Source organism: Ranitomeya imitator, chromosome 6, assembly GCF_032444005.1.
Source record: "Ranitomeya imitator isolate aRanImi1 chromosome 6, aRanImi1.pri, whole genome shotgun sequence".
NCBI classification, from domain to species: Eukaryota; Metazoa; Chordata; class Amphibia; order Anura; family Dendrobatidae; genus Ranitomeya; species Ranitomeya imitator.
The window spans coordinates 167,590,045-167,604,314 of record NC_091287.1 but is presented as its reverse complement, the minus strand read 5'-3'; the positions used below and the strand labels follow the sequence as shown (position 1 = coordinate 167,604,314).

The window sequence follows — 14,270 nt, the reverse complement described above, 5'->3', positions numbered from 1 at the left end:
TTATTTACCGTGTGGCCTATATTAACGCATCGGGTATTCTACAATATGTATGTATGTTTATAGCAGCCACATGGTATATACCACAGGCCACGTAGTACTCCTATATACTATGTGGCTGCTATATACATACATATTCTAGAATACCTGATGCGTGTATATATATATTATGTATTGACACCCCTGCAATTCTGTCAGATAATATTCATTTTCTTCCTGAAAATGATTGCAAACACAAATTATTTGGTATTATTATCTTCATTTAATTTGTCTTAAATGAAAAAAAACAAAAAGAATTGTCCTAAAGCCAAATTGGATATAATTCCACACCAAACATAAAAAGGGGGTGGACAAAAGTATTGGCACCGTTCGAATATCGTAGTTACTTACCGATAACGGTATTTCTCTGAACCCATGACGGCACTAACGAGAGAGAGGGATCCGCCCTCAGGGACAGGAAACCCACAGGTTAAAAAGGCGGGACCTCTCCTCCACCTCAGTTGGTTTACAGAGCCTTGCAGGGAATTTCTGCTGTAACTTAATTGGTTATTTTTACACAACAAAATATAACTGTATAACTTATATAAGCTCCTCTATATATACACTTTTTTTTTTTTTTTTATGCACACCTCGTGACTTAATTTATAAGTAGTGTGGACACCCATACGTGAAGGGAGGGAATATACAGGTGCCGTCATGGGTTCAGAGAAATACCGTTATCGGTAAGTAACTACGATATTCTCTTACCCCATGACGGCACTAACGAGAGAATTTCAAAGAATGAAAAATTTTAGGGTGGGACTACTGCCTCAAGAACTCTCCTACCAAAAGTTAAGTCTGAGGGAGAAGATAGATTAAGCTGATAGTGCTTGAAGAATGTAGAGGGGGAAGACCAAGTGGCTGCTCTACATATTTGATCTATTGATGCTCCACCACGTTCAGCCCAAGAGGTTGCCACCGACCTGGTTGAATGGGCCTTAATTGTGTCCGGAGCTTGTTCTCCGGAAGAGGTATATGACATCTTGATGGCATCTCTTACCCACCTCGCCAACGTGGCTTTCGATGCCTTGTGACCCTTATTTGGTCCCTGAAAGCAGACAAACAGAGCCCTCCCTTTTCTACACTCCCTTGTGGCTGATAGATAGTGTGTTAGACATCTCTTTACATCTAGAGTGTGTAGAGCCTCCTCTTTTTTGTTTTTTGGATTGGGGCAAAAAGATGGTAACGCTATCTCTTGAGATCTGTGGAATTTTGATGCCACTTTGGGAAGGTAAGAAGGGTCAGTTTTGAGGATTACTCTGTCATCTAATATTTGTGTTAGAGGTGGGTAGGCTGATAAGGCCTGCAGATCACTAATCCTGCGAGCTGAGGTTAGGGCCACCAATAAACAGGTTTTCCAAGATATTATTTTTAGTGAAGCCTGAGATAAAGGTTCGAACGGCGCTTTAGTTAGTGCTGAAAGGACTAAGTTCAGGTCCCAGGGAGGAGCGGTGAGATGTATAACTGGTCTGGACCTAGTAGATGCTCTAACAAATCTTTTTACCCAGTGATTCCCCGCCAAATCCTGGTTGTAAAGGGCACCCAATGCTGCAATCTGAACCTTCAGAGTATTTGTTGCTAGGCCTTTCTCTAAACCTTTTTGAAGAAATTCTAAGATTTCCTGAATTGGCATCTGATTTGATAGGATAACTCCTGACGTGGAGAGGAACTTTTTCCAGACTTTGCCGTAGGCTCTGGTAGTTATAGGTTTTCTACTGGCCAGCAGGGTAGAAATTAAATTTGAAGAAAACCCCCTTTTTGTTAACAGTTCCCTTTCAAAAGCCAGGCCGTCATGTGCAAACTTTTTATTTGAGGGTGATTCACTGGCCCTTGATGCAGAAGGTCTGGGATATCTGGGAGTACCCATGGATCCGCTATGGACATTAGGCGTAGCCATGGGAACCATACTCTTTTCGGCCAGAACGGAGCTATCAGTATCACTTTGGCTCTGTCTTCCCTGATTTTCTTCAAGACTAAGGGAATTAGAGCTATCGGAGGAAACACATAAGCTAGATGGAATTTCCATGGAATTAACAACGCGTCTATGGCCACTGGACTCCCCCGAGGATCTATCGAGCAGAAGGCCTCCGTTTTCCGATTTTGATTGTTTGCAAATAGATCTATATCCGGGGCCCCCCAAAGATCCACTATGCGTTTGAATATACTTGTATTTAACTCCCATTCCCCCTGTTTTAATTGGGTTCTGCTTAGAAAATCTGCAGTTTGATTTTCTGACCCTTTTATGTGAAGGGCTGTCAGGGAGGACAAGTTGGCTTCTGCTTGTGACATGATGAAATTTGTCACTTTCATTAGGGATTGAGACCTCGTCCCTCCCTGATGGTTTAAATATGCTACTACCACCCTGTTGTCCGTCAGTACTCTCACGTGGTGGGAACGGAGGGAAGTTAAAAAATGATTGATGGCGTACTGAACTGCTAAAAGCTCCTTCATGTTTGAAGTAAGGTCTTTTTCTTCTACTGACCAAGGACCTTGGGCAATTTGCCTGTTTAGGTGGGCCCCCCACCCCCAAGGGCTTGCGTCTGTGGTCAGGATTATCGAGACCGGCCATACCCATGGAACCCCCCTCCTGAGATTGGACGGGTCTGTCCACCAAGCTAAGGAAGTTTTTGTCCGAGAGGATATTTTTAATTGCTTTTCTAAATTTCCTCCTGCGTGGGATACCGCCTTTAGTATTTCCCACTGGAGATCTCTCGAGTGGCTCTGAGCCCACTGTACCGCTGGGATACAGGATGTCATTGATCCCAGTATGGACATGGCTCTCCTTAGAGAGATCAGAGGAGAGATACTCAACTGATTCACTAGATGTATCATGTTGGATACTTTTTCTTCTGGCAGACGACACTCTTGCTTTGTTGAGTCTATTAATATCCCCAAGTACAACTGTACTTGAGATGGGATAAGCCTGGATTTTTCCAGGTTCAGAAACCATCCTAGATTCGATAGGGCTACCATCACTCTGTTTAGTTGCTGGCTGCAATGTAGAGAGGAACTGCCCATCACTAGGAGGTCGTCCAGATAAGGCACAATCAATATGTTTTGTTCCCTTATATGGGCCATTACTTCCGCCATTAATTTTGTGAATACTCTCGGGGCAATGGCTAGACCAAACGGAAGAGCCTTGTATTGGTAATGTTTCAGTTCCCCTTGTATCATTACTGCAACCCTGAGATATTTCCGGAAATCCGGATGGATTGGCACATGATAGTATGCGTCCTTTAAGTCTATAACAGTCATGAAACAAGACGGGATAAGGGATCTGACACATGATTTTATTGTCTCCATTTTGAATTTTTCTATTATCAGGTATCTGTTTAGTTGTTTTAAATTTATAATTACTCTGAAAGTTCCGTCCGGTTTTGTTCGAAGAAAGAGTGGAGAATAAAACCCCCTCGTCTCTTCCTGTTGTGGAACTTCCTGTAAGACTTTCTTCTCCAGAAGACTGAGAACTTCTCTCTGGATGCTCAGCTGCTCGATCTCTGACTTTCTTCGTGGTGTGACCACAAACTGATTGTGTGGCATTGTGTGAAAGCTTAGTTTTAGGCCCGTCTTTATGATGTTTAGAGTCCAGGCACTTCCAGAAATTTTTTCCCAGGTTGGAAGAAAGTGGGTCAGTCTCCCTCCTACCTGGGGCACACCCTCATTGTGGCTGTTTTTTATTATCCGGCTTGTTGAACATGAAACCTCCTCTTTTGAATTTTCTGTCTTCCCACCCCTCCTTTTGATTTTTTGGGGGGCGTCTTTGTGTGAACCTCCTTCCTCGAAAGGGCCGCCTATAAGATTGATTTAGGAATCCCGGAAAGGCTTTCTTTTTATCAACCGCTTTTTCGAGGACATCGTCTAGGGTGGGACCGAACAAATATTCACCTTCACACGGAATGGAACACAACTTAGCTTTAGTTTGCAGGTCCCCCGGCCAGCACTTTAGCCATAATGCTCTCCTAGCCGCATTTGAGAAGGAAGCCGATCTTGCCGTCAGTCTAACTGAGTCTATTGAGGCATCTGCTAAATATGCAGCGGCCCCTTTCATCGCTGACACGGAGTCTAGTATAGACTCTCTCGGGGTTTTATTTTTTAATTGAGACTCCAAATGATCCAGCCAGACCATTAGTGCTCTAGCTGTACACGTAGCAGCTATACCGGGTTTTAGCCCCCCGCTGGCGGCCTCCCAGGACCCTTTTAGGAAGACATCGGCCTTTTTATCCATAGGCTCCTTGAGGGTCCCCATATCTTCAAAAGGCAGAGCGAACTTTTTAGAGGCTTTCGCGATGGCGACGTCTAATTTTGGCGCTTTTCCCCATGAGGCGCAGGCTGGGTCATCAAATGGGTATTTCCTTTTGGGTGTTAACAGTACTTTTTTGTCTGGTCTTTTCCACTCCTTTTTTATAAGGGCTTGAATTTTTTCATTTAATGGGAACACTCTGTACTTCTTTTGTTCCAGGCCACTAAACATAAGATCTTGTACAGATTTTTTGGAACGAGTATCTGCCAGACCCATTGTCGCCCTAACCATTTTCACCAACGCATCCGTTTCATCTATTGGGAAACAGTTGCGACCGCTTTCTGAAGATGCAGAGGAGGATGATGAAGCTGTAGAGCTATCAGAATCCCCACTCGTACTATCTCCCTCGCTGGAGCTGTAATCTGGAGATTTTTCTTTATGTTTTCTTTTACGGTTTTTTACGCTTTTTAATGCGTCTGCTACTTGGGTTTTAATTAAATCTTTTAATTCAGATGTGAAACTTGGTGCCTCCTCATCAATGGTGTTCTTAATACATGACGCACAGAGTTTTTTAACCCACGAATCTGGCAAATCTGCTGAACAAAGTGGGCACACTTTATGTTTACTTTTCCCTTGGCATTTCTTTCCCTAGGAAACAATAAACCCCTATTAGAATATACACTTTCACGGAGGTCACTTACCCTCCTAATGTGAGGAAGATACCGGCTGTGGCTTTGAGGATGCCTCCTCCACTTGAACCACCGTCTCCCTCCTGGATCCACCAGAGCCTCTGCTGCGCTGGGATCCTGAGCTGCTGCGCTGCGTAGGTTTCCGTGACGAATGGCGCTCCTTCGGATTCTTTGTCACAGGGGCCTGTGAAATTTCTTCCACCGACTGCTCTATTCCACTCATGGTGGTAATTACTGAGCAGCGGTATGCCCCTTTTTTTCCCTTTTTATGCTGACAGAGCGGCGCCAGGTAACTTCCGGTTTACCCAGAGGTACCTTGCGCCGACCCCGGAAGTGACCCCAGCGCCTGCGCAGTAAGTTGCCGGACCTCGCGCGCGCGCTCACTACTTGCCGGCTCACAGGAGGGACGGAGCTTCTGCAGCCGCCGCTGCAATCTGCGTCTTGCCGCTTGTCGGTGACCGGCGTCACCACCCCCTGTGCGCCTCATGGACCGGCGGAGGAAACCTCCAGGTAGCCGCCGCTACCTATTACCGACCACTCCATTGAAAAGAGAAGAGGCAGGCTCGGTAACCTCTTCACTGCCTCCCCTCCGCGCATATCCACGAGGCCCGCCGACCCCGGAACGCGCCTTCAGGGAGGAATCCACCTGAACCGTGGCAGGGCCCCCCGCTGCCTGAACTCGGCCCGATGGTCCCTGGACTCCTGGATGGTGAGTTGTGGGCTCCCCGTCGGGGACAGGAAACCGAACTGAGGTGGAGGAGAGGTCCCGCCTTTTTAACCTGTGGGTTTCCTGTCCCTGAGGGCGGATCCCTCTCTCTCGTTAGTGCCGTCATGGGGTAAGAGAAAAATCATGTGATGCTTCTGTAATTTGTGTAATTAACAGCTCCTGTAACTTACCTGTGGCACCTAACAGGTGTTGGCAATATCTAAATCAAACTTGCAGCCAGTTGACATGGATTAAAGTTGACACAACCTCTGTCCTGTGTCCTTGTGTGTACCACATTGAGCATGGAGAAAAGAGAGAAGACCAAAGAACTGTCTGAGGACTTGAGAAACCAAATTGTGAGGAAGCATGAGCAATATCAAGGCTACAAGTCCATCTCCAAAGACCTGAATGTTCCTGTGTCTACCGTGCGCAGTGTCATCAAGAAGTTTAAAGCCCATGGCACTGTGGCTAACCTCCCTAGATGTGGACGGAAAAGAAAAATTGACAAGAGATTTCAACACAAGATTGTGCGGATGTTGGATAAAGAACCTCAACTAACATGCAAACAAGTTCAAGCTGCCCTGCAGTCCGAGGGTACAACAGTGTCAACCCGTACTATCCGTCGGCATCTGAATGAAAAGGGACTGTATGGTAGGAGACCCAGGAAGACCCCACTTTTTACCCCGAGACATAAAAAAGCCAGGCTGGAATTTGCCAAAACTTACCTGAAAAAGCCTAAAATGTTTTGGAAGAATGTTCTCTGGTCAGATGAGACAAAAGTAGAGCTTTTTGGGTAAAGGCATCAACATAGAGTTTACAGGAGAAAAAAAAAGGCATTCAAAGAAAAGAACACGGTCCCTACAGTCAAACATGGCGGAGATTCCCTTATGTTTTGGGGTTGCTTTGCTGCCTCTGGCACTGGACTGCTTGACCGTGTGCATGGCATTATGAAGTCTGAAGACTACCAACAAATTTTGCAGCACAATGTAGGGCCCAGTGTGAGAAAGCTGGGTCTCCCTCAGAGGTAATGGGTCTTCCAGCAGGACAATGACCCAAAACACACTTCAAAAAGCACTAGAAAATGGTTTGAGAGAAAGCACTGGAGACTTCTAAGGTGGCCAGCAATGAGTCCAGACCTGAATCCCATAGATCAGCTGTGGAGAGATCTAAAAATGGCAGTTTGGAGAAGGCACCCTTCAAATATCGGGGACCTGGAGCAGTTTGCCAAAGAAGAATGGTCTAAAATTCCAGCAGAGCATTGTAAGAAACTCATTGATGGTTACCGGAAGCGGTTGGTCGCAGTTATTTTGGCTAAAGGTTGTGCAACAAGTATTAGGCTGAGGGTGCCAATACTTTTGTGTGGCCGATTTTTGGAGTTTTGTGTGAAATAATCAATGTTTTGCTTTTTGCGTCATTCTCTTTTGTGTTTTTTCACTTAAGACAAATTAAATGAAGATAATAATACCAAATAACTTGTGATTGCAATCATTTTCAGGAAGAAACTGAGTATTATCTGACAGAATTGCAGGGGTGTCAATACTTTTGGCCATGACTGTGTGTGTGTGTATGTATATGTGTGTGTGTGTGTGTGTGTGTGTGTGTGTGTGTGTGTGTGTGTGTGTGTGTGTGTGTGTATATATATCTCACACACATACACACACACTAGATGGTGGCCCGATTCTAACGCATCGGGTATTCTAGAATATGCATGTCCACGTAGTATATTGCCCAGCCACATAGTATACAGCACAGAGCCACGTAGTATATTGCACAGCGACGTAGTATATTGCACAGCGACGTAGTATACTGCCCAGCCACGTAGTATACAGCACAGAGCCACGTAGTATATTGCAGAGCCACGTAGTATACTGCCCAGCCACGTAGTATATTGCCCAGCCACATAGTATACAGCACAGAGCCACGTAGTATATTGCCCAGCCACGTAGTATATTGCCCAGTCACGTAGTATACTGCACAGAGCCACGTAGTTTACTGCACAGAGCCACGTAGTATACTGCACAGAGCCACGTAGTATATTGCCGAGTTACGTAGTATATTGCCCAGCTACGTAGTACCGTATATTGCCCATCCACGTATGTCACAGGTTAAAAAAAAAATAAACATATACTCACGAGGGCCACTTGTAGTTCGATCACATGACCGTGACGTCATGGCAGGTTCTTCTCGCGCAGGGCCTGTGATGACGTTGCGGTCACATGACCGTGACGTCATGGCAGGTCCTTCTCCCATACCACCAGAACCTGCCGCTTGCATGGAGCGGTCACCGGAGCGTAGCCAGGAGCGGGAAAGGCGGCGGAAGGTGAGTATATAATTTTTTAATTATTTTTAACATTAGAGGTTTTTACTATTGACGCTGCATAGGCATCATCAATCGTAAAAACTTGGTCACACAGGGTTAATAGCGGCGGTAACGGAGTGAGTTACCTGCGGCATAACGCGGTCCGTTACCTCTGGCATTAACCTTGTGTGAGCGGTGACTGCGGGGAGTATTGAGCGGGCGCCGACTGCAGGGGAGTAGGGAGGGACTAATCGGACTGTGACCGTCGCTGATTGGTCACGGCAGCCATGACAGGCAGCTGGCGAGACCAATCAGCGACTTGGATTCCATGACTGAGGCCGCGACCAATGAATATCCGTGACAGACAGAAGGACAGACAGACGGAAGTGACCCTTAGACAATTATATAGTAGATAGATATATATATATCTACTATATAATTGTCTAAGGGTCACTTCCGTCTGTCTGTGTCACGGATATTCATTGGTCGTGGCCTCTGTCTATCATGGAATCCAAGTCACATTATTTAGAGTACAACGTCAACAGTAGAGATGAGCGAATATCTTTGGCTCCCTCCTTATCCGAATAGCTGCAGCGGTAACCCGAATGCCTGGAGCGCTCTCGATAGTCAGCTGATTGGTGCCGCAACAGCATGTGTCAGGCTGTGTGACAGTTACAACACACAGGCTCTCAGTGTATGTATTGTGCCTGTCACACAGCCTATGCAGCATCAATAGTAAAAAAATATAATGTTAAAAATAATAAAACATCATGATATTCTCACCTTCCGGCATCCCCCGCAGCGTTCCCGATGCTCCCGTTCCCAGTAATGCATTGCGAGACTGACCTGTGATGACGTAGCAGTCTCGCGAGACCGCTACGTCATCACAGGTCATTGCCTCAAGGCATTCTTGATAACGGGAGCATTCGGAGGAGTAGGAAGACTGCTGGGGACGTCGGAAGGTGAGGGTATCACAATGTTTAATTTTAAAGGGCCTCTGTCACCCACTCCAGCCATTATAAACTAAAAAAGCCACCTTGTGCAGCAGTAATGCTGCATTCTAACAATGTGGCTCTTTTAGTTTTTGGTGTATTTATTCCCAAAATAAAGCGTTTTATAACTTCTCCAAAATACCTGTCTTTAGACAGGGAGGCAGATCTTAACCCCCCTGCTTGAAACGCCACACTGCCGTCACTCAAATATTCAGGGGCGTCGGGCGCCGCCCCCTCCGCGCTGTTTTCCCATGAAATCCAGCGCCTGCGCTGTTTAGTACTGGCTGGTGCAGGCGCCCCTGGGACTACTCCACACAGCACGACGGACTGGACGTCTATGAGCGCCATATGCAGCGGCGAATACACGCCCTCCTTCTCCCTTCAGGATCTGTGAGACGTTCCAGGTGCACTTTCCATCCCGGGTTGCCTAGGCTCATATACCCCATTGTCCTATGCTTCCAGTTTTGTTAAAGATATTTCTGATGAAGGTCTTGTGATTTGACCGAAAACGTTTAAATAATCTTTGAACTGGATGCACAAATAAATGGGATGTTCACTTTTTCATCTGAAAGAAACCATTTGAGTGCCAAGTGATTTATTACTATTGGATTGATGTGCTGGAAACCTGACTTGGGCACCACACAGGATCCTTGAGTGCCATGTGTTTTGTCTTTATCTTTATTTTTATTACTTAGCCCACATTCATACGTTCAGTATTTGGTCAGTATTTTACCTCAGTATTTGTAAGCCAAAATCAGGAGTGGGTGCTAAATACAAAAGTGGTGACGCGGGTCTATAATACTTTTAATAATAATTTTTATTTATATAGCGCCAACATATTCCGCCGGACTTTACAATTAAGCGGGGACATGTACAGACAATAAATTCAGTATACATTAAGACAATTTAAACAGTGACATTAGGGGTGAGGTCCCTGCTCGCAAGCTTACAATCTACAAGGAAATGGGGGGACACAATAGGTGAAAAGTGATTGTTATTTCAGGTCTGGCAATTATAATAAATAGGGATTTTCATATGAAGCTGCATGATCCGGTCATCAGCCCGTGTGTTTAAGTGCAATAGTCAAGTATCAAGTGCAGTTATCGTGTGTATGGAGGGTGTGGAGACAGATGAATAGTAGGGTGCAGATTCACATGCAGATAATATTTACTTTTGCTCTGACTGTTCCACTCCTGGTTTTGGCTTACAAATACTGAGGTAATACTGACCAAATACTGATAGTGTGAACGTGGCCTTACATTCAGTTAATTGCAAAATGATGTCTAACTTTAGATTGGTCTCACATGTCTGGCATTCGCGGGTCTCCTGACTCAAATTTAACAGTGTCATGTCTATGAGGCTGTGGAGTTCAGGTTAGGAGACCTGTCACTGAATGCCCTCAACTTACAAGATCTCAACATGCTTGATCTTCTGGATCTCCTGTGAGGTATGGGTGCCACCACTGCTGCTGCTCCGTCTCCGTTTTCTGTCACTAGGATGGTGGCGACTACTACTGCTCCCTGGTGTCACAGACTCATCCTCCTCACTCTGACGCCTGCGGTCTTCTTTCCTTCTGTGGGACATTTTAGATTGCCTGTAATACAACCACATTACTTAAACACAGTGAGGCTTATAGGGTCTTTTCACTAGCAGCATTCAGAGCTCTATGGGATTTTACTGTCAAATACAAACAGATCCTCTGAAAGTACTTGTCCACTACTCTGATAACCCTTCCCCAACCCCTATGTTTTCCCCTTGTAAAATAAAACCAGCTATGCTCTGCTCTGGGCACTGTGCCAGTGGTGTCAGCGCTGGCTCTCCCTGCAGCCAATCAGGTGCCACTTCTCTCTCCCCTCTTTCAGATAAATTACATACATCCAGAGGGAATGAGGGCAGCCACACCATCTAATGTGAACAGGAGCATTGAGTAGGTTGGGAAAAAAAAAAAACAGATGGCCCAACTAATTCCTAATGTGTATGGCCAGCCTAACAAGCCTCATTAGTCATTTGCAGAATAGCAGGGAAACCAGCCAAGGGACCATGTCAGCCAACAAGCAGAACCGCATACACTATTAGGCTTGAGGAGTCACACATAACGTATAAGAAAAAAAAAATAAGTTTTTCATGGCTGAGATTCGCAGAAATGTTCCCAAACAGTGATCCTTAAGGCTACGTTCACATTGGCGTTCCGCCAATGTGCGTCGCTGTTGCGCCGGCGACGCGCCGGCGACGCAGCGGCGACGCGCCCCTATGTTTAACATAGGGGACGCGTGCGTCGTTTTGGTGGCGTTTTTCGCCACGTGCGTCGTTTCCGACGCTAGCGTCGGACGCAAGAAAACGCTACTTGTAGCATTTTCTGTGCGTCCGATTTTCGTCGGAAAACGACGCACGCGTCGCAAAACGCGCGCGTTTTAGCGTGCGTCGCGCGTTGCGTCGCCGACGCACGGCGGCGCAACGCTAATGTGAACGTAGCCTGAGTCATCCATGTGCAATGCAAGGATGCGATTTTTTTCTCATCAAAGTATCCGTGTGACATCCGTATGGCGAGATTTTCTTTCCGGCTTGCAAAATGGACATATAATGGATCCATAGCCTCAAATATTTGTGAAAACATATATATCAGGGAGAGACACACATATATATATATATATATATATATATATATATATATATATATATATATATATATATATATATATATATATATATATATATATACACATGCATACATATATACATACATACACACACACACACCGTATAAGCCGAGGCCCCTAATTTTGGCACAAAAAAAATAGGAAAACTTATTGACTCGAGTATAAGACTAGGGTGGGAAATGCAGCGGATACTGGTAAATTTCAAAAATACAAATATATACTAATAAAAGTAAAATGAATTGAGACATCAGTAGGTTAAAGGTTTTTGAATATCCATATTGAATCAGGAGCCCCATATAATGCTCCATACAGTTTATGATGGACTCCATAAGATGCTCCATATTAAAATATGCCCCATATAATGCTGCACAAAGGATAATGATGCCCCATAAGATGCTCCATACAAAATACTCCCCATATAATGCTCCATAAAGGTTAATTATGGCCCCTTAAAATGCTCCATATAAAAATATGCCCCATATAATGCTGCATAAAGGTTAATGATAGCCTAATTAGATGCTCCATATTAAATTATGCCCCATATAATGATCCATAAAGGTTGATGGCTCCATAAGATGCTCCATAGAATAATATGCCCCAAATGCTGCTGCTGCTGCGATTAAAAAAAAAAAAATAACATACTCCCCTCTCATTGCTGGGCGCCGAGTGCCGGGGTCCTGAGCTGGCAGGGACACCGGCGCGCTATTGGGGCGAGGTGCCGATGTCGCCACTGGCCCAGGCCTCTGGCACTTGCGATATTCACCTGTCCCCGTTCCACCGCCGCGCGCCACTGTGTCTTCCGGGTCTCTGCAGTAACTGTTCAGTCAGAGGGCACACACTAAACACGTCATTGCACCCTCTGACCTGAACGTTACAGCCAGAGGACGCGGAAGACACAGCGCAGCGGTGGAACGGGGACAGGGGAATATAGCATGGCTCACCCTCCTCCATCATACTCACCCCCTCCTGGCACGTCCCTGCTTCTCAGTCATCCCAGGCCAGCAGCTCCTTCCAGTGCTGAGCGGTCACATGGTACCGCTCATTAAAGTAATGAATATGAGCTCCACGCCTATGGGAGTGGAGACGCGTCCATATTCATTACTTTAATGAGCGGTACCACGTGGCCACTGAACACAGGAAGAGCTGCTGCGCCAGGACAACAGAGTGATGCAGGGAGGACTTGCAGTAATCGCACAAGGAGTGGGTGAGTATGATGTGACAGCCGCGGCCTCCTGCCGACCCCCTGGGACGACTCGAGTATAAGCCAAGAGGGGCACTTTCAGCCTACAAAAATGGGCTGAAAATCTCGGGTTATACTCGAGTATATACGTTATATCTTTATATCTCATACAGAGCTAGATAGCAAAATAGCCGATAATTCAAATGTCGGATTCTGCAAAATCATTACCGAACCCGACAGGATATGAGACATGGTTTACATACAGTAAATCATTGCATATCTGTTGATAGATTTTTTTTTTGTGTCCCTCACTAATAATGTTAGTAGTGTGTGTGTAAAATTTGGGAGCTGTAGGGGTTGAATTAAAGGATTAATTCACGGAAAAAACTGGCGTGGGCTCCAACTCAATTTTCTCCACCAGCGAGGGAAAGCCAGTGACTGAGGGCAGATATTAACCCCTTACCGACCTCCACCGTACAATTACTGCGTAGGTCAGATACCTTGCTTTGATGCGGGCTCCGGCAGTGAGCCCGCATCAAAGCCGGGACATGTCAGCTGTTTTGAACAAAAAAAAAAAAATTGAAACGCCAGAATTACGGTTTTTTGGTTGCCATGACATTGCATTAAAATGCAATTAACGGGTGATCAAAAGAACGTATCTGCACCAAAATGGTATCATTAAAAACGTCAGCTTGGTGCGCAAAAAATAAGCCCTCACCCCAGATCACGAAAATGGAGACGCTACAGGTATCGGAAAATTGCGCAATTTAAAAAAAAAAAAAATTTTAAGCAAAGTTTGGAATTTTTTTTTTTTTACCACTTAGATAAAATGTAACCTAGACATATTTGGTGTCTATGAACTCGTAATGACCTGGAGAATCATAATGGCAGGTCACTTTTAGCATTTCGTGAACATAGCAAAAAAGCCAAACAAAAAACAAGTGTGGGATTGCACTTTTTTTGCAATTTCACCGCACTTGGAATTTTTTTTTCCTGTTTTCTAGTACAAGACACGGTAAAACCAATGATGTTGTTCAAAAGTACAACGCGTCCCCCCAAAAAATAAACTCTCACATGGCTATATTGATGAAAAAATAAAAAAGTTATGGCTCTGGGAAGGAGGGGAGCAAAAAACGAGAACGCAAAAACGGAAAAGTGCAAAGTCTTGAAGGGGTTAATAGGCTAGAGAGGTATGGGATATTGTTGCTTTATTATTTTGGATTTTTTTTTTTTTTTTTTTTTAACAGGAGAACAAGGGCTCTGATTGGATTGAAAGTGTAATAAAGTTGGTAAACCTGTGTGTTTAACTATTTCATTAAAAGACTTTATTCTTAATGTGTATTTTTTTTAACCCATTCATACTATTGGATTAATAATGGAGAGGTGTCTTATTGACACCTCTCCATTATTAACCAGTCCTAATGTCACCTTACAATAGCAAGGTGACATTAACCCCATATGCCACCTCTAC

General features: G+C 44.9%; 1 protein-coding gene across 6 annotated transcripts in view; it reads right to left on the bottom strand.

Moving 5' to 3' along the window:
- The window catches only part of RP9 (RP9 pre-mRNA splicing factor), a 47,225-nt gene that overhangs the window by 20,178 nt on the left and 12,777 nt on the right, over window positions 1-14,270 (bottom strand). For all 6 annotated transcript variants that reach the window (XM_069730280.1, XM_069730281.1, XM_069730282.1 and 3 more), the window contains exon 2: window positions 10,371-10,556. In XM_069730280.1, the coding sequence (XP_069586381.1) occupies window positions 10,371-10,546 (176 nt within the window). In that variant the 5' untranslated portion in view covers window positions 10,547-10,556. The remainder of the gene's footprint in view (window positions 1-10,370; window positions 10,557-14,270) is intronic.